The sequence below is a fragment of the Meriones unguiculatus genome, chromosome 10 (genome assembly GCF_030254825.1).
Source record: "Meriones unguiculatus strain TT.TT164.6M chromosome 10, Bangor_MerUng_6.1, whole genome shotgun sequence".
Classification (NCBI taxonomy): Eukaryota; Metazoa; Chordata; class Mammalia; order Rodentia; family Muridae; genus Meriones; species Meriones unguiculatus.
Genome location: NC_083358.1, coordinates 8,584,556 through 8,605,429, shown reverse-complemented (window position 1 = coordinate 8,605,429; position 20,874 = coordinate 8,584,556). Strand labels below are relative to the sequence as shown.

The 20,874-nt window shown below is 53.3% G+C and overlaps 1 protein-coding gene across 2 annotated transcripts; it reads left to right on the top strand.

Moving 5' to 3' along the window:
• Positions 1 to 228: 228 nt before the first annotated feature.
• Positions 229 to 20,372, top strand: Wfdc1 (WAP four-disulfide core domain 1). Of its 2 annotated transcripts, none has more exons than XM_060391887.1 (7): positions 229 to 967; positions 12,371 to 12,560; positions 13,227 to 13,310; positions 14,169 to 14,309; positions 16,914 to 16,955; positions 18,645 to 18,736; positions 20,037 to 20,372. In XM_060391887.1, exons 1-6 carry the CDS (start codon positions 848 to 850, stop codon positions 18,701 to 18,703), a joined length of 636 nt encoding a protein of 211 aa, XP_060247870.1. In that variant the 5' UTR covers positions 229 to 847; the 3' UTR covers positions 18,704 to 18,736; positions 20,037 to 20,372. The 2 variants fall into 2 exon arrangements, with proteins under 2 accessions (XP_060247870.1, XP_021486752.1); XM_021631077.2 differs by having other exon boundaries at positions 233 to 967; positions 18,645 to 18,726.
• Positions 20,373 to 20,874: the final 502 nt, after the last annotated feature.

Genomic DNA, 20,874 nt, shown 5'->3' with positions numbered 1-20,874 from the left:
GGGGTGCTCTGGGCCTGGAATCACACCTCCACCCCATACCGTCGCCTGATGTCAGAACAAGCATGGGCCCTCCTTCCCCCTCTGTGTCTGCATACGAGAAGTGGACATGCACATTACGCCCACCTCCGCATGCGCAGGCAGTCAGGCAGCCTGTTGGTGGCAGGGTAGGTGCTGGGAGTGGTCCCTGCCCCTGAGCCCTCAGTGCAGAGGGATGCTTTCCTGTGCAAAGCCACCTTATCCCAGAGTCACATCAGAGCAGGCACCCAGAGACAAGGGGGTGGTCTGCTTCCCCACAACAGGACCATAGGCTCCTGAGGTCCCTATTCCTTCCCTACAGCCACAGAAAATTTCCTGGGCGGACAGTCACAGGCAGTGCTGGGAGCAGCAGCAGCAGCAGCCAGCAGCCCAGCTGGAGGCAAGAGGCAGCAGCAGCAACAGCAACAGCAGCAGCAGCAGAAGCAGAAGCAGAAGCAACAGCAGCAGCAGCTCACTGGTTAGGGAGGAGGGGCAGGCCCCTCCCGGCCACGTCTCAACTGGTGCCCCCTCCTCCTTCTGCCTGGCCATTTGAGTTGTCCAGCTTTCGGCCACCCTGGTCACCGGAGCTACAGGGTGGGCTAAAAATAACCTGGGGACCAGCCATCACCCAGGGAGCAGGTGCCGGCTGAGGAAGCAGGATCCCGGGGACCCTGTGTGGAGGACCAAGCCAAGGCAGGCAGAGCACTCCCGGTCCTCTCTCAAGCCCCACCCAGGCTAGCGTCCCTCCTCCCTGTTAACCCCTCTCGCCTCCTCTCCCGGGCCTGCGGAGGAGGTCACTCGTGCTGGAGGAAACCCTGCCACCAGCCTCAGGATGGGCAGCTGCGGCAGGAAGGTCCTTTGGGCTCTGAGCTTCCTGCTGCTACTGGGTGCCAGCTCTGCCCAGGGCACCTGGGGGGCATTGCTGCCTGCCAGGCTGGCCGAGAAGTTCCGAGTAAGTGCTGGAAAGGGTGGAGGGGCCTCTGTGGTGGGAGGTGGTGGGGGGCACACAGGTCACCAGTTGCTGTGGTTTCTCAGCGGGGTGTGAGTCTCCCCTGTGGGAGCTGTCTCGGGTGGTGGGCAGACAGGATTCAGGGTCCTCCCAGGACCCGTTCCTACCAGCAAGGAGGCGAGAGACAGGTCCGCCCCCATGGGGAGATTTTGCTTTTGAAGCTTAAGTGAAGCATCCTTCTTCCTGGAAAGCAGGTCTAATGAAAGGGTCTGAGGACGCAGAACTGAGCGTTTGGTCCCCTCCTGCCTGAAGCCTGACCAGGCAGGAAACATGCCGGGCAAAGATCTATATGGCAGCCTGTAAGTATGTACAAGATGAGGAGACCTGCTCTCCCCTCCATGGTGAGGTAGGCTGCCTGGGGACAAATGACAGCGGTGCCCAGGAAGCTTCTGAGAAGAAAGTCAGTGGCAGGCAGGCATGGTGGAACCCAATGGCTGAGTCTAAGTCAGGGCTTGTCTTTGCGTGAATTCAGGCAAGTTGTTTGACTTCTGTGGACACCAGCAATCTCCTCTGCAAGAGACAGAGTGATGAATTCCTCTCAGTGAATATGTGGGATTTTGTGTGTGTGTGTGTGCGTGTGTGTGTGTGTAACATGCATGTAGGTGTGTTTACAGGTGTGTGCAGTGCATATGGGTACATGTGTGTATGTGTATGTGTGTATAGGCTGGCAGTTGGTGACACCTATCTACCATGATCACTCCATTTTGTTTACTGAGGTCTCCCACTAGACCCACGGTTCCCTAGGTGGGTGGCCTAGTTGGCCAGCTTGACCTGGGCACCCCACCTGCCTCCCAAGCCGTTGGGACACAAGTGGTTGTCTCTGCTGCCAGCCTCTATATGCTTTCTGGATATTAGAACTCAAGCCCATAGCTGCACAGCTCGAGGGGCTGAGGCATCGCCGTTCGGTGGGCACCGTCCTGGGTGGGGAGCTTGTCTGCCGGTTCTCGGCTTAGGGTGTCTACACAGCAGCGTGGGCAGCAGAGCGTGAAAGAGAGGAAGGAAACCCTGGGTGTGTTAGCTCTTAAGCACTGAGGGGACAGATGACGAGGAAAGGACCAGTGTGGGTGTGAGGTGGGCACCCTCCAAGGGGGTACAGACCAAGGGGACAGTGAACCTGCAGTGACACTGCACACAGCCACATGCCTGGGCACACATGCAGCTCGGTATGCAGAACGCGCTCTGTGTCTCACAGGCTTCAAATCAAAGAATGCCGAAAGTGCCAATGCATGCTTCCTGGGGGGAATGCGGTTCCTGGGGCTGGAGCTGCTGTGCAATGCCCAGGCTCGTGCAAGTAAGCCAGCACCCGGAGCATTCTTGCACACTGACTTGAAAACAAATGCAATGGGAACAGAAAAGTAAGCATGTTCAGCCCTGCCCAGGAGCAACAGGGAGGGCCTTTTAGGGTTGGAGACATTTGACCTGGGGCTTTGAAGAGCATATATGAGTTTGCTAGATCAAGAAGGACGGAACTGGGAAATTAATCTGTGCTGAGGCTGATCTGGGCTCAAGATGAACACCTTCTCAGAGGCCAGAGGCCGTCTAGAGATGGGTTCAGCTAGAGGGAGAGAGAAGGCTGCAAGGAGAAGGGCTTTTCCGCTTTCCCCAGGTCCAAGCTCTTTGTATCTTGTGCTGCCTTTGGACACAATCCCGGGGCTTTGCATTATCCACAGACATTGTCCCCTCCCTGGCGCTCAGACAGGCATACGTGCCAGAGAGAAAGAAACTGGGAGGGAGAGAAAGCCAGGGCGTGACTCGGAGGTTAGGCTTAGAAGTCCTGTGTTCACCCCTCAGGAGCTGTGCAGCCTCGGGCCACTCAATGCCCCTCTCTGGGTCTCAGGCCATCCTTCAACAGAGGCCTGAGGGTAACCGGAAGAGATGGCACCCACGGCCTCACTCCCCTCACACAGCTTGCTGCTGAACCCGTGATGGCTGTGGGCTGGTCAGGGCCGGGGACCCTGTCTGCAGTTGTCTGCAGCAAACTTAGCCTTAAGAGGAGCCTCTTTTGTTGAGAACAGAGTGACAGTTAAAAGTTAATTCCAGTCTGTCTAAAATGGATAGATAATTCATTATACTCTGGTCTGGAATGTTCTCCAAAGACTTGTGTGTTGAAGGTCTGGTCCCCAAGACAGTGTGTTGAGAGAAGGGGCCTGTGGGAGGTGACTGACAGGTTAGACCCCTACTGGACAGTCAGGATGAGACCAGGATGCTCCTGAGAACGTGAGGGGGCAGGGCCTGGTGGAGAAAGGAGCTCACCAAGGGCATGCATTTGAAGGGATAATCTGTCCGCCCCTTCCTCTCAGCTGTCTCCCCACTTCCTCGCCCTGCCCCTTTCTGAGATGTTCTGCTGCTCACGGCAAAAAGCAATGAGCCAGCATCCAGAGTGAGCCCCCCGAAACCCTGAGCCCAAACAAACCTCTCCTTGTACCGGCTGACTTGCTCAGGTGTTTCATTACGGTGCCGGAATGCCCGCTAGCTCACAGCTGGGAGGGGCGCTCAGCACAGACATGGTGCTCTGAGGACTTGGCTGTTCTCCCCCTGCTGCCTACATCCCTTCCCTGTCTCATCCCGCTCCCAAGCACATCCTTCAGCGAAGCAGCTTTTATCTGGGGACTGGATTTTTCCCAGAGCAAGGCCAGGTCATTTCCTGAGTGACTCCTAGTAAGGGTCAGAGAGGAATGGCATCTTTGTCATCTCAATCAAGGCCCCGGGGAGGGGAAAGGAGGGGAAAGCCTAGGGTTGTCATCTATCTGAGCCTCAGTTCCCTCATCTGCAGTGTGGGATACAGCAGCAGGTGCTCTGTGGGTTCAAGAAGAGACCAGATCTGGGGCTGGAAAGGTGGCTCAGAGGTTAAGAGTACTGGCTGCTCTTCCAGAGGATCTGGGTTTGAGTCCCAACACCCTCCTGATGGCTCACAACTGAATAACTAGTTCCAGGGCATCCATCACCCACTCTGGCCGATGCAGGCACCAAGCACACACCATGGTTCATAAACATACATGAATGTCCATACACATATAAAAATAAAAAGCCCAGGCCTTTGCTCTTTGCCAAGCATCACTTCATGTGTATGTATGAGCATACACACTCAGAGGCATGTGCGTGTTTGCGTATGCATCTGCACAGATGTAGATGTAGATATTATGGGTGTGTGCTTGCATGCATGTGTATACACATATGTGGGTGTATCTCTGCGTGTGTGTGAACTCTATGAAGGTACCTGGAGCCCACAGCAGCTGGGACTGTGGGCAAGCACCACCTCTGTCCCCTTCACAGAGGCCCTCACCCCAGAACCTCCCATTCTGGCCTCTCCTTTCTGCCTGGAGACATGCCCCACCATGCTTGTTTTCGTGGTATCTTGCTTGTATTCTCTGCTCCTGTGGTTCTTATCAGCAAGATTTGTTTATTTTTTCCACTGGCTGCTTTTGTAGAAGACAAAAGACACAGAGGGCTTACTCTAGGGGTGGGCCTCACTTGCTTAGTGTGCTCGTCTGGAACTGGGCCAAGTGAAGACAGGGGCTGTATCTTAGGGTCCAGCCCAGAACTCCTCAGATCCAGAACTCCTCAGATCCAGCTGAGTGCCCGAAGTGCACAGGCTCAGGCTAAGGATGTGCCCATGACCCAGAACATAAAGGAAGCAGAGAAAGTTCTAGAGGGCCTTCATATGTGCATTTGATAGCAGCACTGTTTGCTGAAGTTTCTGCCCTTCTGATCCCCCTGCCCTGGGAAGGGCCCAAGCCTTGCCTGAGTTCTGCCCCCTTCCGTGGCCTGCTGTAGAGGCCCCGTGTATCCTCACGCTCAACCCCAGCACTGTGGGCCAGGGAGATGCTTATTTTTAGATCTCTGACGTCCAAATTCCAGAGGAAGGGCAAACGAGGCTCGGAGGAAAGTTGGCTTTCTTCCTCCACCATGCAAACCAGTCCTGGAGGACATTTTTATTGGTCTAGCTATGAAGTCTCTAGAACATTCCAAAGAAGGGCAAAGCTCTCTTGTGGAATGAAGGGGTGGAGAGTGTCGGGGAGGCGTGGGGTGAGGGCAGTCTCGCAGATGGGGTGCCAGTCCTACATGGAGGTCATCCCACAGCTCTTTCTGATGGGGGCAGCACTGATATTTGCCCTCAAAAGAATCCAGACAGCCCAGAGCTGGAGGGTTGAGGAGAGTCTGTGTGCCGTCTTCCTCCACACTCCCCTGTCTGTGTGGACCTCCGCTTTTTCATGAGCCCTGCCGACAGCACGTGTATTTATTTTTTTATTCATACTGTTTAAATTAGCCAGGTGGTGGCGGTGCAGGCCTTTAATCCCAGCACTCGGGAGGCAGAGGCAGGTGGATCTCTGTAAGTTCAAGGCCAGCCTGGCTTTAAAAAAAAAAAAGATTAAATTGAGTTGAACTGTGCATGACATAAGATTTTTTTATTGTTACTTTTTTTTTTTTTTTTAATCAGGATCTCCTGTAGCCCAGGCTGGACTCTTCCTGTCTCCACCTTCTGAGTGCTGGGGTTGCAGGTATGTGTGCCTCAACCAGTCTCTCCAGGGCTGGGGCTTGAACCCTAGTCTCTGTACATGCTAGGTGAGCACTTTACCCATTAAGCTGCATCCACAGCCCAAGATAAACCATTGGTGTGTCTGTCTGTCTATGTCTGGTGTGTGTATCTGCGTCTATCTGTGTCTTACCTGTGTGTGTATTTGTGTCTGATATGCATGTGTGTTTGTGTCACGTATGTGTGTGTGTCTGTCTCTGTATCTTTGTCTGTGTCTGGTGTGTGTGTGTGTGTGTGTGTGTGTGTGTGTGTATCCGTGTCTGTGTGTGTATCTCTCTGTGTGTATGTGTGTGTTCAGTGCTAGGCAGTCACCAACTCTCTCTGCTCCCAAAGTGCTTTCCTTCCCTCCCCCACAAAGGAAACCCATGCCCATTAAGCAGTCACTTCATCCTCCCAGCAGCCAGGCTCTGTCTCTGTGGGTTTCCCTGCTCTGGGCCTCCTTGTGTGCGTGTGGCAGATTCACCCTGCACACAATCTGCATGCGGCCACATGTGGCAGGTTTGTAGATGTGGCTCATTCTTGTCCTTACCCCAAAGCCCATGTGATGTTCCAGCCTGCAGACGACCCATTACTTATCCACTAGCCTTCTCTGGCTGTTCCTGGACTCTGCTGATGCTCCCACACCCGGGGAAAGCAGAGCCTTGTCCCATTTCCTGTGGGTGCAGCAACCAAAAAGGGCTTTGTCCACCTACACAGGTGCTGGAAACTCTCTGCAGCCATCAGGTTGAAGAGCTTAAGGAATTGCTCTGCTCAGGTCCAGCACATTGAGCTGAGAGAATTCTGAGCGGTACCCAGGCAGGTGTATGGGTGTACCCTTAAGATATGTAGCCCTTGGGGGGGGGGGGTGCAGATGAAGGCTGGTCACCATGGGGTGGGACTCATGAAGGATGTCACCTTGGGGGTGGGGCTCATGAAGGATGCTGTTCGTCTGGCTGAGCTGCTCGCTTCTGTCAGGGGTTTGCTGTGCTCTTGTCCCATTTCCTGCCGGGTGGCTGGAGCCTGTCCTAGCATCACACAACAGCCTACGGTGCTGGAGCTGCCCAAGCCAATCTCTCCCTGTGACTGATGTGTGGGAGGGAGACAGGGAGAGATAAGGGCATTGGTGTAGGACAGAATGTCACTGCGATGGGAAGGGAGGCCCCAGAAGCCACAGAGTCAGACGAGGTTGAGGCAGTGGTGATCAGTGTTAACTGGGGTCAAGCATTGTGGGTTAGAGGCCAAGCCTTACCACAACCACGGCAACTATGGCTCATGTGCCCATTTTGCAGAGTTAGTGATTTTCCCTATTGATTTCCCCACAGCTCCAAGGTTCAACCCCAAACTGGTCTGATTCCTAAACCTAAGCCTATCACCTCAACTCTGCCTTGGCCTGTCCTCTTCCTCTTGGGTCTGTGGGAAGGTAAATCCAGCTCTTGGGCTCAAGGTCAAAGGATGAACAAAGCAGCAGGCAGAGTGGATAGCCTGTATGGAGAGGAGGCCTGATGCAAATCATAGACCATGGCATCATGGCGGCCTCTGGAATATGATACCCAGGCTAGCCCTGTCTTGTCTTTAGAATGTGGGATGTTAGTAAGATAGGAACACACAGAAACAGATATACAGACATACAGGCAGGTACAGGCACACACACACACACACACACACACACACACACATGTACACACATGCACACTGGTATATCCAAGAGTGACAAAAGGCTGAATAAGGTATTGCATGTGAGCAGAGAGTACACAAGTGACTAGCCAGGTAAGGAAGGGGTAGCTGGCTGGCTGGCAGGAGACAGGAGGACATCTGGGGAGGGGGCACAAGGAAGACAAAAGTAAGAGGAGGAGGAGGGTGGGGCTGGGAGAGCCAGTCCTGGCTTGACCCTTGGGGCTGTCAGGCCTTTAACCTGCGTTGGGAGGGGCTGCAGAGCACAGCCTGTTTCTTCGAGTTTCTCAGATCTCGGCAAGTACCCTTTATTGAGAGCTTTTCTAAGCATCACCCTGCAGGACCGGGAATGTTCTTCACAACCCTTTAATCAGGGGCCCTCAGTTCTCAAACAACAGAGATCATCTGTTGCCAGGAAGGAGGCTGAGGTACTTATTTCCATCGTGAGAATCAGCCTTGTCCTTCTCACTGCTGTTCCCGTGGGACAACAGCGGCCCAGATAAAGCTGATCCCTCCGCAGACCCCTCCTTCGGGCTGTCCTTGACCAGCTAATGGGACAGGAGGCCAAGGAGGTCAGAGAAGAGACTCCTGCTGACCCCCAGGGAACCACGGTGTCTGCACATGGGGCCTCCTGTGAGGAAAACCTGACTGTACCCGGTGGCTCTCAATCACCCTCTGAAGGGGGCCAGCATGGCTGTCATGGCGGATCAGGATTAGAGCTGGTGAGGCTGAAGGAAAGCAGTTCACTTAATCCTCCAGATGATGGATGTGGAGTGGGGGGTGGGAGGTATGGCCCCTGCCAGCAGTTTCCAAGCAACTGGGGACAGTGTGAATGTGGGAGACAGGAGCGGGATGCTAAAGACTGAAGACCGAGGGGGTCAGAAGCCCCACACAGGTCTCCCTTGGGTCTCTGGGGGACCTCTAACCTCAGGACTTTCTCCCCATATCTACCCAGTTGCTTAGCCATGTCTTTCTCTTATTCGTTCCTTTGCTTCATTTCTTTATTTTTGTATGTGTTTCGGAGGATACGTATGCGTATTTATGGGTAGACTTGTATAGATGGGGGAGAGCTGTGTGTCTGAGTGTGTGGGTAGATTTGGGGGTGCATTGGGGTGGAGATATTTGTAAATACTCGGGAAGTACAAATGTGATTGCAAGTGTGTGCCTGTGTGTGGATGCCAGAGGGCAAGCTCAGGTGCTCCTCTGGCCCTGCTCACCTTGTCTGAGACAGGGAACTCACGAAGTTAGGCTGGCCTGTCCCTGCCTCCCCTGTACTGGCAACACAAGCATTTCTCAGTGGGCCTGGATTTTTTTTTTAACAAGGGTGCTGGGAATGGAACTCAGGTAATGGCGCTTGCAAGGCAAACTGTTTGCTAACAGAGCCCCCGACTTTTCCCAAATCAAATGAGCAATCTGTACAAGCCAGAAGAGACAGATTTTCTGGGTGAAGCAGGCGATAGGGCAGGGTACTCCACTCCGGCTGCCTTCGCCCTGCTTGCTTTTGGTTCTACCTGCGCCCCAGCTCTTGGACTGCCTGCTCTAATGCCAACTCCCGGACAGCCTGAGCTGGACTTATCCCCTGTGACCAGACGCCCTCTGCAGGACACAAGCAGTAGTGCATGGCGGCTCAGAACGGGTGTGTAAGGATTGCTAGTGAGCGAAGGCCACCTTCAGGAGGATGTTTATGCTGAGGGCTGAAAGGCGATCCAGCCAGAAGATAGACGTGGAGCAGTCTCCCAGGCGAAACACCGGCCTACATGAATGGCTACCGCTGAACCGAGCTAGCTTCCACCCAGACACAAAGGCCACGCCAGGCACTGTACATGTCTCAGCGTGTCTAATCCGCACAAAACCCAGAGAGGTGCTATGTTGTCCCCACATGGAGAGAGGTCACACAGCAGATGGGCGGCAGAGCTAGGTGCCGACTCCCAGGCCACGGATTTGAAGCAACCATGACTATGGGGGAGCTGGTTCCTCTTCCAAGCACACTGGAGGAGACAGCTCGGTGGGCTGCGGATGCAAATGGGTGAAGCAGGGCATGGCTAAACACGGGGAAACACTGTTAAAGTTAAAGACAGACTTGATGCGAACAACCCTTTAATTCTTGTTTGTTTTTCCTTTAAGAAGATTAGCACTAGGGTCTTTGGCCCCTGATTTTTGTTAGACCCTTCTCTGTGCTAGACTCCTCTTATGCAGCCCAGCTGCTTCGAACACTCCACAGAGACCATGAAGAAAATGTATGGCAACCACGGCCTCTTGCTGCTGGAGCGAGGGCACGGCATGGAGCTATGGCTGCTTGCTGCTGAAATGAGGGCACTCCCCGGCAGCCACAGCTGCTTGCTGTTGCAGTGAGGCACTCCCCAGCAGCCATGGCTGCTTGCTGCAGACATACAGTTCCAGCTCCAGCAAGCACTACCTTAGCCAGAACTGCTTTGAACAGCTTGCTCTGGTCCGTCACAAGCCTCCGGGAACCCCAGCAGTCATTTTCAACCAGAAAGGAAGCACTTGGGAGGTGGAGAAAGGAGGATCAGAAGCTCTGAGTTTGAGGCCAGGGCTACACAGAGAAACCCAGACTTGAAAAACCAAATACACACACACACACACACACACACACACACAAGCACATATGTGTGTATATATAATGAAGTGACCTATATAATCAGATCTTGGCTATGTGTGTACGCACATTAGTCAGAGTATATGTTTAACGTATGTATGTATATGCATGGGGGAGGTAGGAAGAACAGGTGTCAAAATAACGACAGTAATTTACATTTGGTAATTGAATTATGAATTTTTTCCAACTCTTTTTTATATACGGGGTCTCGTGTATCCCCGGTTGGCCTTGAACTTGCTATGTAGCTAAGAGTAACCTTGAACTTCTGATCCTCCTTTCTCCACCTCCCAAGGGCTTCCTTTCTGGCTGTGAGCTGCCGTGAGAATGCTGGGAATCAAATCCGGGTCTCCTGCAAGAGCTCCTGACCCTGAGCCACCTCTCCAGCTCTGTGTCACTTCTTGCAGGTGTAGAGTCAGGCTTTTTGTTTTTTGTTTTTTTTTTTAACGTTTTTGGGGGAGGGGGAGAACATGCATGTGGAGGTGAAAAGAAAACTTGTCAGGATTGGCTCTCTCCTTCCACCGTATAGGTCCCAGGGATCAAACTGGTCACCAGCCTTGGCAGCAACGGCCTTTTCCCTCTGAGCCATCCCACCAGCTGTCTCAGCTGGGTTACCATTGCTGTGATGAAACACTGTGGCCAAAGCAACCTGGAGAGAAAAGAGTTTGTTTCGCTCACGGTGCCAGGTAACAGCTCATCATCAAAAGCAGTGAGGGCAGGAACCTGGAGGCAGACAGGAGCTGATGCAGAGGCCACGGAGGGGTGCTGCTTACTGGCTTGCTCCCCATGGCTTGCTCAGCCTGCTTTCTTACAGAATCCAGGAGCACCAGCCCAGGGGTGAACCCATCCACAATGGGCTGGGCCTTCTTACATCAACCACTCATGAAGAAAATATCCTATAGGCTGGTCCACAGCCAGATCTTAAGGAGGCATTTTCTCATTCCAGGTTTCCTCCCCTCAGATGACCGTATTTTGTGTCAAGTTGATATAAATGTAGCCAGCGCACCAGCCCTGTCAGTCAGGTGTTTCACCACTGTGACAGTACTTGCAGGAAACAGTTATAGTTCAGTCCATAGTCAGCTGCTCCCTGGCTGTGGGTCCTGCCAAGGCAGAGCATCCCGGCCCTGGGAATGTGAGGTGGAGAAGGTTGCTTACTCATGGCACTCAGGAAGTTGGGGACAGGAAGGGACTAAGTATCTCCTTTCAAAGGCATAGGTCCATGACTTAATCCCTCCAACGGCACCCTCCCTCCTAGAGTTTCTAACATCCTCCCCGAACAGCGCCACCTTCTGGGCAGCAAGTGTTCTACACATGAGCCAGTGGGGGGAAATCCGTTTGGCATCTTATCCGCAGGTGCTGACTCTGGTTGAGAGGTTGGGAGAAGTGACCAGGTAAAGCATTGAGTGAAAGTTACAGTTCAGGCCTGGAGGCAGACAGTGCTTCCCCCACAAACCTATTCTGTATCAATTTCTTCTGTCTAGGTGCATGTGTGAGTGTGCACACCACCTGTGTGTGTGCCACCTGTGTTTGAGTGTGTGTGTGTGTGTGTGTGTGTGTGTGTGAATGTCTAATGGTCTGTCCTCCTCACATTTCATTTCAAGTTCCATCATGACACTGTGATCAGCATGGATGGAGTCTTGTCAGAGGGACCCAGGGTGGGCTGCCTGGAGCACCCTGCCCTGGCCAGCCAGTGCCCCAGCGGCCTCTCTGACTCCCCACACCAGGCATCTGCTCTGCCTGGCTTTGGGTTAGTGTAAGGAAAGAGGGCACAGAGATGTTCCCCGGTGGCTTTTCCACCTCCATGTTACTGTGTGAGATTTACTCAAGATGGTGTGGCTATATTCTGTGTGTGATCTGTGAATTCTCAGTCATCCATGTCTAGGTACGTGGATGGACTGTAACAAACAACAACAACAAAGAAGTTTATCCAGAAATATACACATACATGGATCTGCATGTGTGTTTACAGGTTCATCCATGTATGTGCAGACCCCTGTAGACAGACAGATGAAGGCTGTCTCACAGGGAGCATGTTTAGCATGTAGACTACTGCTCCAGCACATGCTGCAAAATGCCCCCCTTACCTTCCTTCCTTCCTTCCTTCCTTCCTTCCTTCCTTCCTTCCTTCACTCCCTCCTTCCTTCCTTCCTTCCTTCACTCCCTCCTTCCTTCCTTCCTTCCTTCCTTCCTTCCTTCCTTCACTCCCTCCTTCCTTCCTTCCTTCCTTCCTTCCTTCCTTCCTTCCTTCACTCCCTCCTTCCTTCCTTCCTTCCTTCCTTCCTTCCTTCCTTCACTCCCTCCTTCCTTCCTTCCTTCTTTCCCTCTTTTCTTCCTTCCCTCCCATCCTCCCTCCCTCCTTCCCTTCTTCCCTCCCTCCCTCCCTCCGTCTTGCAGCCATCTCTTGGGGACTCACAGAGAAACAAGTCAAACCCAGAACACTTCCACTCTCTGTCTTACTCTGGTGGCAGGTTCTGCCCAGATAACTATTTTCCCAGGGAGGAAGGTCAGGTGGAGAGCTAGACTGATGCCCTTCCACTCTGCCCCACAGGCTGAAGAGGTTGCACCCACGGGACCCCGGCAGCCCCGCGCAGACCGCTGCCCACCGCCCCCACGGACACTGCCCCCAGGGGCCTGCCAGGCCACGCGCTGCCAGGCTGACTCCGAGTGCCCACGACACAGGCGCTGCTGTTACAATGGCTGTGCCTATGCCTGCCTGGAGGCTGTGCCACCTCCGCCAGGTAAGCTGAGCTGGGGTCAGGGGGCTGGGGGTCAGGTGGACGCAATGCCAGCCTGGGGATGAGAACGAGCTGAGCTGGGTTCATACTGAGCTACCCGCTGCCCACCTTCAGCCTTCAGTCAGCACCTCCGCAGCTCCTGCTGGGTGCACCCACCTCCCCTGCATGCATGGAGACCCCTGCATGGAATAAACACACCCAGACACAATGTTGCTTCCATGTAACCCCACCCTTTAAGGGGTGTGTGTGTCCAATAGAGGATGGCTGAGCCCATGAGAGAGTAGGGGATAAGAGGGTAACAGCACCTGCTACCAACCTGATGACCCCTGTGGTCAAAGGAGAGAACACACCAACCCAAGTTGTCACCTGACCTTCCGCATGTACCCGCACACCCGGAAAATAAGAGTTCAAAATACATGTACATCTGTATATCAATCGTGGGGCATAGCTCAGTTGGTAGAGTCTGCCTTAGCACTTGGCCTGTGGGATTGGGGGACGGGAGGGTGAGGGTGGCCTGATTGTGGCAGGCCTGTGGCGTATCCCATGAGGCAGTGTGCTGGAGCCATCCTCACCTCTACTACAGGCTGACACACCTCTGCTCCCCCCCCCCCAGGCTGGGCAGGCTGGCACTACCCCAGGAAAGCTCCCTCTCACCCAGTTCTCTGTCAGTTCTAGACTGGCTGGTGCAGCCCAAACCCCGATGGCTTGGTGGCAACGGCTGGCTGCTGGATGGTCCTGAGGAAGTGCTACAAGGTACCTGCCATGGGCGCCGGGTCCCCAAGTCAGAGCCAGCCCTCCCTCCTCACCAGGCTGCCCACGGTCACCCAGCTGCTGGCTTCGGACCCAGGCTGGTTCCCGTGCAGAAAAACAGCAAGGCATTCGCTGACAGCGGGCCTCCTTCCTGGATAGAGAATGAGAAGGAGGGGGTCTGAGACCCTGCAGAAGGGCTCCTTGTGTGGATGGGGAGTGGAAGGGTTTTTTTAAAATGATCCACGTACAGGCCTGAGGCCCAGAGGCTTGTGGGGGTAGGATACGTGTGTGTGTGTGTGTGTGTGTGTGTGTGTGTGCAGCTGGGTTTGTGGCTTTGCACACCCTCATGTGGACAGTGTCCATCAAGGTGTGCTACTGTGCACACACCTGTTCTTGTGGCTGTGGTTGAATGCTTGAATGTGTGTGTGTCCGTGTGTCTGTGTGTCTGAGTACAAGCGCTCGTGTGTAAGCGTGTGTAGAGGTGTTGATTGTGGGTGTGCTGTGTGCACACATGTGGCTGAGGATGTGTGTGCATGTTTCAGGGTATGCCCGTGTACATGGCGTGCGATGGTGTGTTTGGGGTACTGTGACTGCGTGTGTGTGTACCAGGCGATGATGGGCGGTGTCTGTATACAAACCACAGGTACAGCCTGGAGTCTGAAGGCAGGTGGGAGGCAGCCTCTGTGGGTGCCCATGTATGTACAAACGTGGCCTGGTTTCCGAGCGTACGTGTAGGCACTATGAGGGAGGTACAGGCCCGGCCTGGAGTCTGGGTGGGGCTAGAAATCGGCCTTTCTGGCTGGGGTGCGCCGTCTGCTCCCCAGGTCTGCCCTCTGAGACCTGGCCCGTGTCCCCCCACAGCAGAGGCATGCAGCACCACTGAGGACGGGGCAGAGCCACTGCTGTGTCCCTCAGGCTATGAGTGCCACATCCTGCGCCCGGGGGACGCGGCCCAGGGCATACCCAACCGTGGGCAGTGTGTTAAGCAGCGGCGACAAGCGGGTGAGTAATGAGACCCCAAAGGCTGCCCTGGTCCTGCCCCGCCCCCATTGCCAGAGAACACCCTGCCACCCTGAGCCTGGCTCAGTGTCCCCTAGCCCCACTACTGCTCCCCTGTAACTCTGGCTCTGTCTGTGTCTGCTACCTGGGTGGCCTCGGGGCTCAATCTCTTCATCTCTCTGTGCCTCCATCTCCTCCCCTGTATGATGGGGGCCGCTTCGTGTTGTCATGAGATCAGGGGAGAACATGCGTGCAGAGTGAAGGGAGTGGAGCCAGGCAATCACAGGTGTTGGGAGACCCTGGATCATGCTTCCATCGATAGATCTGTCTTTAACAGCACAGAATTTGAATTTTTAAAAATCCATTATTACTGTGTATGTGTGCGTGATGAGGAGAAGAGCAAGCGAAGGCTCCATGTGATCTTCAGACAACTCTGAAGAGTCCATTTTCTGCCCTGTGGCTTTTATGTGGATTCTGGGACTCGAACTCAGGTTGTCAGGCTTACCTGCTGAGCCATCTGTGAGATCCAAACCCCACAACATTTGAACTGTCTGAGGATCCTTGCTTCTCAGATGGCAGTTGGTCATCGTTAACATGTGTCTCCGGCTGTCACGGGTGAAGCAGTGACAGGCTGAGAGCAGGGTGGTCAAGCTGCCCGTTGGGGTTCTGTAAGGAACAGCCAGGCTAACCCAGACACGTGGCCATCATGGCTCCACATGCATTGGCATCTTCTCATGTATCTCTGCCAGTCCCTAGGCACCAGGTCACAGTGAGGGGGGTAGAGTTCTGCAGATACAGAACCCCTGAAGGCGGCATTAGCTACTTATTATAGCTAGGGATGGATTTAAATTTCTGATTCTTCCACCCTCACCTGCTGGGATTACAGGCCTACACCACAAACCACGGTGCTGGGTTTATGTATAAGGGGCTGGAGGCACAGGGCTTTGCCCAGCAAGGCAGCATTCTACCAACTGCCCTGCCCCAAGGCTACCAGTTCCAGCCCCAGAAAGGCCCTTCCAGTCTCCTGATCTTACTCATTTGATTCTTTGATTTCTAAGACTGGGGTAAGTCAAACCAGTTCAGACCAGTTCTCGGGAGTCTGACTCCAAACGGACCCGTTTCCCGGGGAAGCTAAGCACGGAGAGCTTATTCGGCAAGACCACACCAGCATGTCCAAGCCTGACAGAAGTGGGATGGGGGCAAGAGTGCGGACTCGGAGCTTGAGAAGCAGCTCACGGTCTGCGGCTTCCTTCCCGAGTGGCCTCGCTCTGTCACCAGACTTTCTTGGTCTCGGTTTCTCTCTCTGTAAAATGGGTTTGGCGGCAGCAATGTAGGAATTACCGCGTGGGTAGAGTCTACGGCTCGAGTCGGTGTCTGTGGGGTGCTTATGTCCCCCAGACACATGGCAGCTCTCAGTGAGGCACAGGGACAGGGCTGGGGGTGAGGGGAACCAGGCTGGGGACCTGCCCCACCAGCTGCAAAGTGCACGTGTGCGCCTGCACACGCCCGTGTGTGCTGGGCATGCCTCCCCTCCCACAGGAACACCATTCAGCCTCCCAGGTGGAAGCAAACGCTCCCAGCCTTGACCTCGGGGCTGTCACTTAGGAATGATTGGTGATAATTATATCTGAGTTTGGAAACATTCTAAAGTCCCTCACCTTTCCTTAGGGCAACGGTCTCAGCAGAAGGAGCACAGGATAGCATGCTGCGTGCCACAGTAACTGACAGACACCGTTTTGTTGTTGTTTGAAGCTTCGGGTTCAGAGTAATCTCAGACTCACAGAAAAGCTGCCGGGACGTTACTAGAACCATCACCCCGGCCTAGCCCTGTTAAAACACTCCCTTTCTCACTCCCTTTCCCCTCCATAGAAATGGACGTGTGTGCTTTCTTGGGCCATTTGAGAATTAAATGGGATTGGAGAGACAGATGAGTGGGTAACAGCCCTTGCTGAGCAAGCATGAGAACCTGAGTCCACGTTAAAAAAAAAAAAAAAAAAAAAGGTTGAGTGTGGCCAGGTGTGAAATCCAGGCACTGGGTGGAGTGCACAGAATCAGAGGGACCACTGCTCATCAACCTGGTTCCAGGTTCAAAGGACCCTACTGTTAGTATATATTTTTAAAGACGCCATGCATATGAAAGATATTTATTGGATGGAGCTGGAGTGAGAGAGAGTAGAAGAGATGATGTTTTAGGACACAGGTACTGACATAGAACATTGTCAGGACCCTAAAGGTCCATAAAGGCAGGAAATGAACAAGGTAGGAAATGAAAATCAGGATACCAGTATCCTTCTCTGACCTCCAAGCACACATAGGCATGCACTCCTGCATGCGTGTGTGCACAAATACACACACACACACACACATACACACATTAACTCGCAAGCTCAAGACCACCCTAAGACAGTCTTCTCTCTTCTCTGCTACCAGTTCTCCTGGGGCTAGTGGTCAGAGAGCTTTATGGTCCAGATAGTAATTCCCCACCTTTTTGGTCTCAGGTCCTCTTTGACCCTCAAAATGTCAAAACATCTTCAGGGCTGTAACCGGAAACTGACTAGAACAGCTTCCCAAGCTCCTGAAAACTTTCTCTTCTCACTTGCTTTGCAGAGGGGCGGGTCCCGAGGCAGAGGCTTCACAAGGAATACCCAGGTAAGAGGAAGAAGGGACTCCTCTGCAGAAGACACAAGGAAGGGAAGCAAGCATTTACATGAGGAAGAAAATGTGAAAGCCCAGGACTGAGCTAGGAGGACAGAACGGCAATTGGGTTTTAGAAATAAAGCCAAGCCCTGTCATTCTGACGCTGGGCAGGGAAGATGTGAGGCAGACAGGGGCTCAGGGCAATCATGTCCCCATGCCTCTGTCAGAATCTGGGGATGGGAGCAGTGTTGTCTCACCTACCCTCACTCAGGGAATTGAGTGAGGGTAGGTGAGACAACATCCATCTTTCTGATTTTTCATTTATCTGAGAATCCATAGAGACATCCACTCATTAATCCACCTATCTATTCTTATATCCACCCACCTACCCACCCACCCATACATGCATATACACACATACATACATACATTTAATCCATCCATTTGCCCATCCTCCCATCCAATCTTCTATCCATCCATCCATCCTCCCCTCCATCCTAGCCATCCATCCATTTATCCATCCACTTATCCACCTATCTGTCATATACTCAACATCCATCCACCCACGTATCTTTTCATTCACCCATCTATCCATCATCCATCCATCCACCTATCTATCCATCTATCCTTTTTCCATCCTTCCATCCATTTCTTCATCAATCCTACCCATCTTTTTATCCATCCATTCTTCCTTCCATCCCTCTCTCTGCTCTTCCTTTCTTACCCATGCATCTACCCACTCACCGATCCTGTCTCCTATCTACCTACCCTGCCTATCCTTTCTTTTATTTACCCATTCATTCTACCTACCTACCATTCATCTCTCCACCCAGCCACTCATTCCTCCATGAATCCACCACTCACCCGCCCACTCATTCATCTGTCCATCACCCATCCACTACCCTTCCATCCATACAGCATGTCTCTATCAGTCATTGCTCACCACTCAGGGCTAGAGGCTGTGGCTCCGTCTGCAAACACAATGAACCCAGTTCCTGTCACCAAGTAGCTTAGACAGGAAATTTAAATACCCATAAAGCCCATGCGGTTATGTCATGGTCCTGGAGACAATGGCTCCAGATGTAACATACCGTATACTATGCACACCCTTTTTCCTTCTTTTTCTTTATATATTTTATTTTTTTGACACAGGGTTTCTCTGTGTAGCCCTGGCTGTCCTGGACTTGCTTTGTAGACCAGGCTGGCCTCGAAATCACAGAGGTCCACCTGCCTCTGCCTTCCCAAGTGCTGGCATGAGAGGGGTGTGCCACCACGCCCGGCTTACCATGGGCACCCTTGCCGAGAATTCCTAAGGAGGGATCAAGAAAACTCAGCCTATGGATCTGGAGGCATGGGCAGCGGAAGGCTGTGTGTGAGGGTCTGGGCAGGTGTGGCTGTCCCTGTGGCTACAGCCTGTGCTGTCATTCAGCAAAGCAGATTGGGTTGGTAGGAGAGCCAAGGATAAGGCTCAAAGGTACAGACTAGTGTGCTTGAGGCCCTGGGGTCAGTCCCCAGTAAAGAGGGAATGTAGGGAAGCCGGGAGGAGCCCTGCTGAGGCACGTGCAGACTGAGTGCATTCATCTGGCCCGAGGCCAGCTGCCATGCTGTGCCAAGGCATCCGGACTTCCTCTGCTGGTCCAGGGAGCCAGGCTGGGAATTCAAACAGAACATCTGTTCTGACGGGCTGTGTTCTGGTTGCAGAAGGTGACTCCAAGAACGTGGCAGAACCTGGGAAGGGGCAACAGAGGCGCTTTCAATAAAGTGAAGATCTGAAGATCGGCAGGTAAGTGCAGGTGAGATGGTTGCCTAGACAGCCGTCATCCCCACATGTGCCACCAGGGGGCGACATCAGAATGTCATAGAAGCAGACCCTAAACCCCAGGTCTGGCTGATCCCTTGCCTCCTTTCTAGTCTGCTGCCTCACACATCCTAGCTTAGCCCAGTGGTGCCTTCCATGCCCCACAAAGCTTGTCTTCTTTCCCGTTCTGCCAGACAGTGCTGTAGGGAGCAGCTGTCTGACTGATGTGGCACCAGGGCCCCCTGGCTCACCATTGGTTGTGGCATCCAGTGAACGCCACAGCTCAGCTGTAGCCAGTGGTCTCCACAGGGAACAAATCCCACAGGCGGGTTTGACATCCCGTCAGTCAGAAGGGAGTCTAAACCAGCCACCCGTTAGATCAATAAGGAGGCCACAGGTATACCAAGGAATGACAAGCAAGGTGCAGGAGCTGCCTCCAATGAGGGAAAGGGTGGCTCCAGGAGGGGGCACTGTGCCCAGAACTGAAATCTGTGGATGAGAAGGTGGAGCAGGCCGGAGGGCACTCCCCATGTGTAGGGGAATGAAGACCATGGTGGGTCACTTGAGCTGTGAGGAGCCACAGGGAGGCTGCTGAGAGGATAGGGGATGTCACAAAGGCTATTTGCATAGGAGGGCTGCCCAGCAAGTTTGCAACTGCCAGAGGGTCCACCTGCAAACCCAAACACCCACCCGCCCACATGTTAGCAATATCACAAAGCAAATGGCAGCCATGACAGCAGCAGCTCCCCCGGGGGCCATTGAAAAAAAAGCAGGTTCCAACTTCCAGGGCATCCAGGGCTAAACCCCTGGAAGACTGTGGAGCGGGTGGGCGCCAATGCCAGCCTGTCTGCTGTCCGCAAATGGCAGAAGCCAGCCTTAGCGTGTGTTGGATACATTCCAGGCTGCGCCTTCCATCGGGGCCAGCTGGCCCAGGCTCGGCATAAAGTCTTGAATCATGGTTGAGGGTAGGTGAGAGTTCAGGCTCTGGAGCCAACGAGGCCTGGCTGTAAATCCCAGCTTCCTACCGTGTAGCCTAAAACGCGTGACTCAGCTCTCAAAACCTGTTTCCCCCTCTATAAAATGGATGTAATGGTAATGGATGGGTCAGTAGCTAATCAGGAACCCACCGAGACCTCTCAGGGGCCTAAGGGTTTTGTCTTTGCTGAAACACATCTTTCCGGTGCCCCTGGTGGGTCCAAGGCAGACAGGAGTTCAAAAGGCCTGTGCTCCTGGCCTGCCCACAATGGACTCCTTGATGTATTCTTTGTGTCTTTGTATCTTTGTATCTTTTACAGCCTTTGCCGGACCTTTCCTCTGAGTTCCACATGCTAAGCCTTGGAAACAGCAAAAGAATTCGACCCTAGACATGACACCTGGTTCCACAGAACAGTATTCCAGAGCTCCTGGGAAATGGGACTCCAGACCCCCCACCCCACCCCAGTGTGGCCCAGCCTGGCGCAGTGACTTGTTGGAAGTCCCTGCCCAGCTCTGGGTCCCTGCTCAGCACCCTGATCAAGTGAAGCTGAAGCTTCTAAGCGACTTTTGCAGATTTTGGCCGTGGCAGGCACTTATCTATCCCAATTGTTCCCAAAATAAATCTGCCCACCACGTCACAGAGAGGAACTCCTTTATCAGACTTGAGCCACAGCTGCTTTTTTTTTTATAGCAATTATTTATGTATGTGTGCACATCTGTTGTGTATGTATGTGTGCTGGGGTTGGGGGTGGGGTTTCTGCAACCACCATGGCCAGCAGGGTAACAATCCTCGAGAGGCAAGAAGGAAGTTCAGTTCAACACAACTAAGTAGCCAGTGCCGGTGTAAAACCTCAAGAGTCTGGCCCTGGGTGCTTTATTTTAGGGCTATTTAGCACAGCACAATTTGGTGAAAACCTCGCTGGTGATAATTAGCTGAAACCCGTGTGCACAATAAAGCACAAAGCCCTTCTTAAAGTACACGTGACCTTTCATAAAGATAGGTTCTGTCGATTGACAAGCTCACAGAAAGGTTCCAGAGAAGGATCAGATGTGGTCTTGGCTACACAGAGAGTGAAAAGGTCACCGAGGTAGTAACCATGTCCACTCCCAGGAATCTGGGCAGGTAACGGGTTATGCATTTCTTCCTTGGAAGGAACA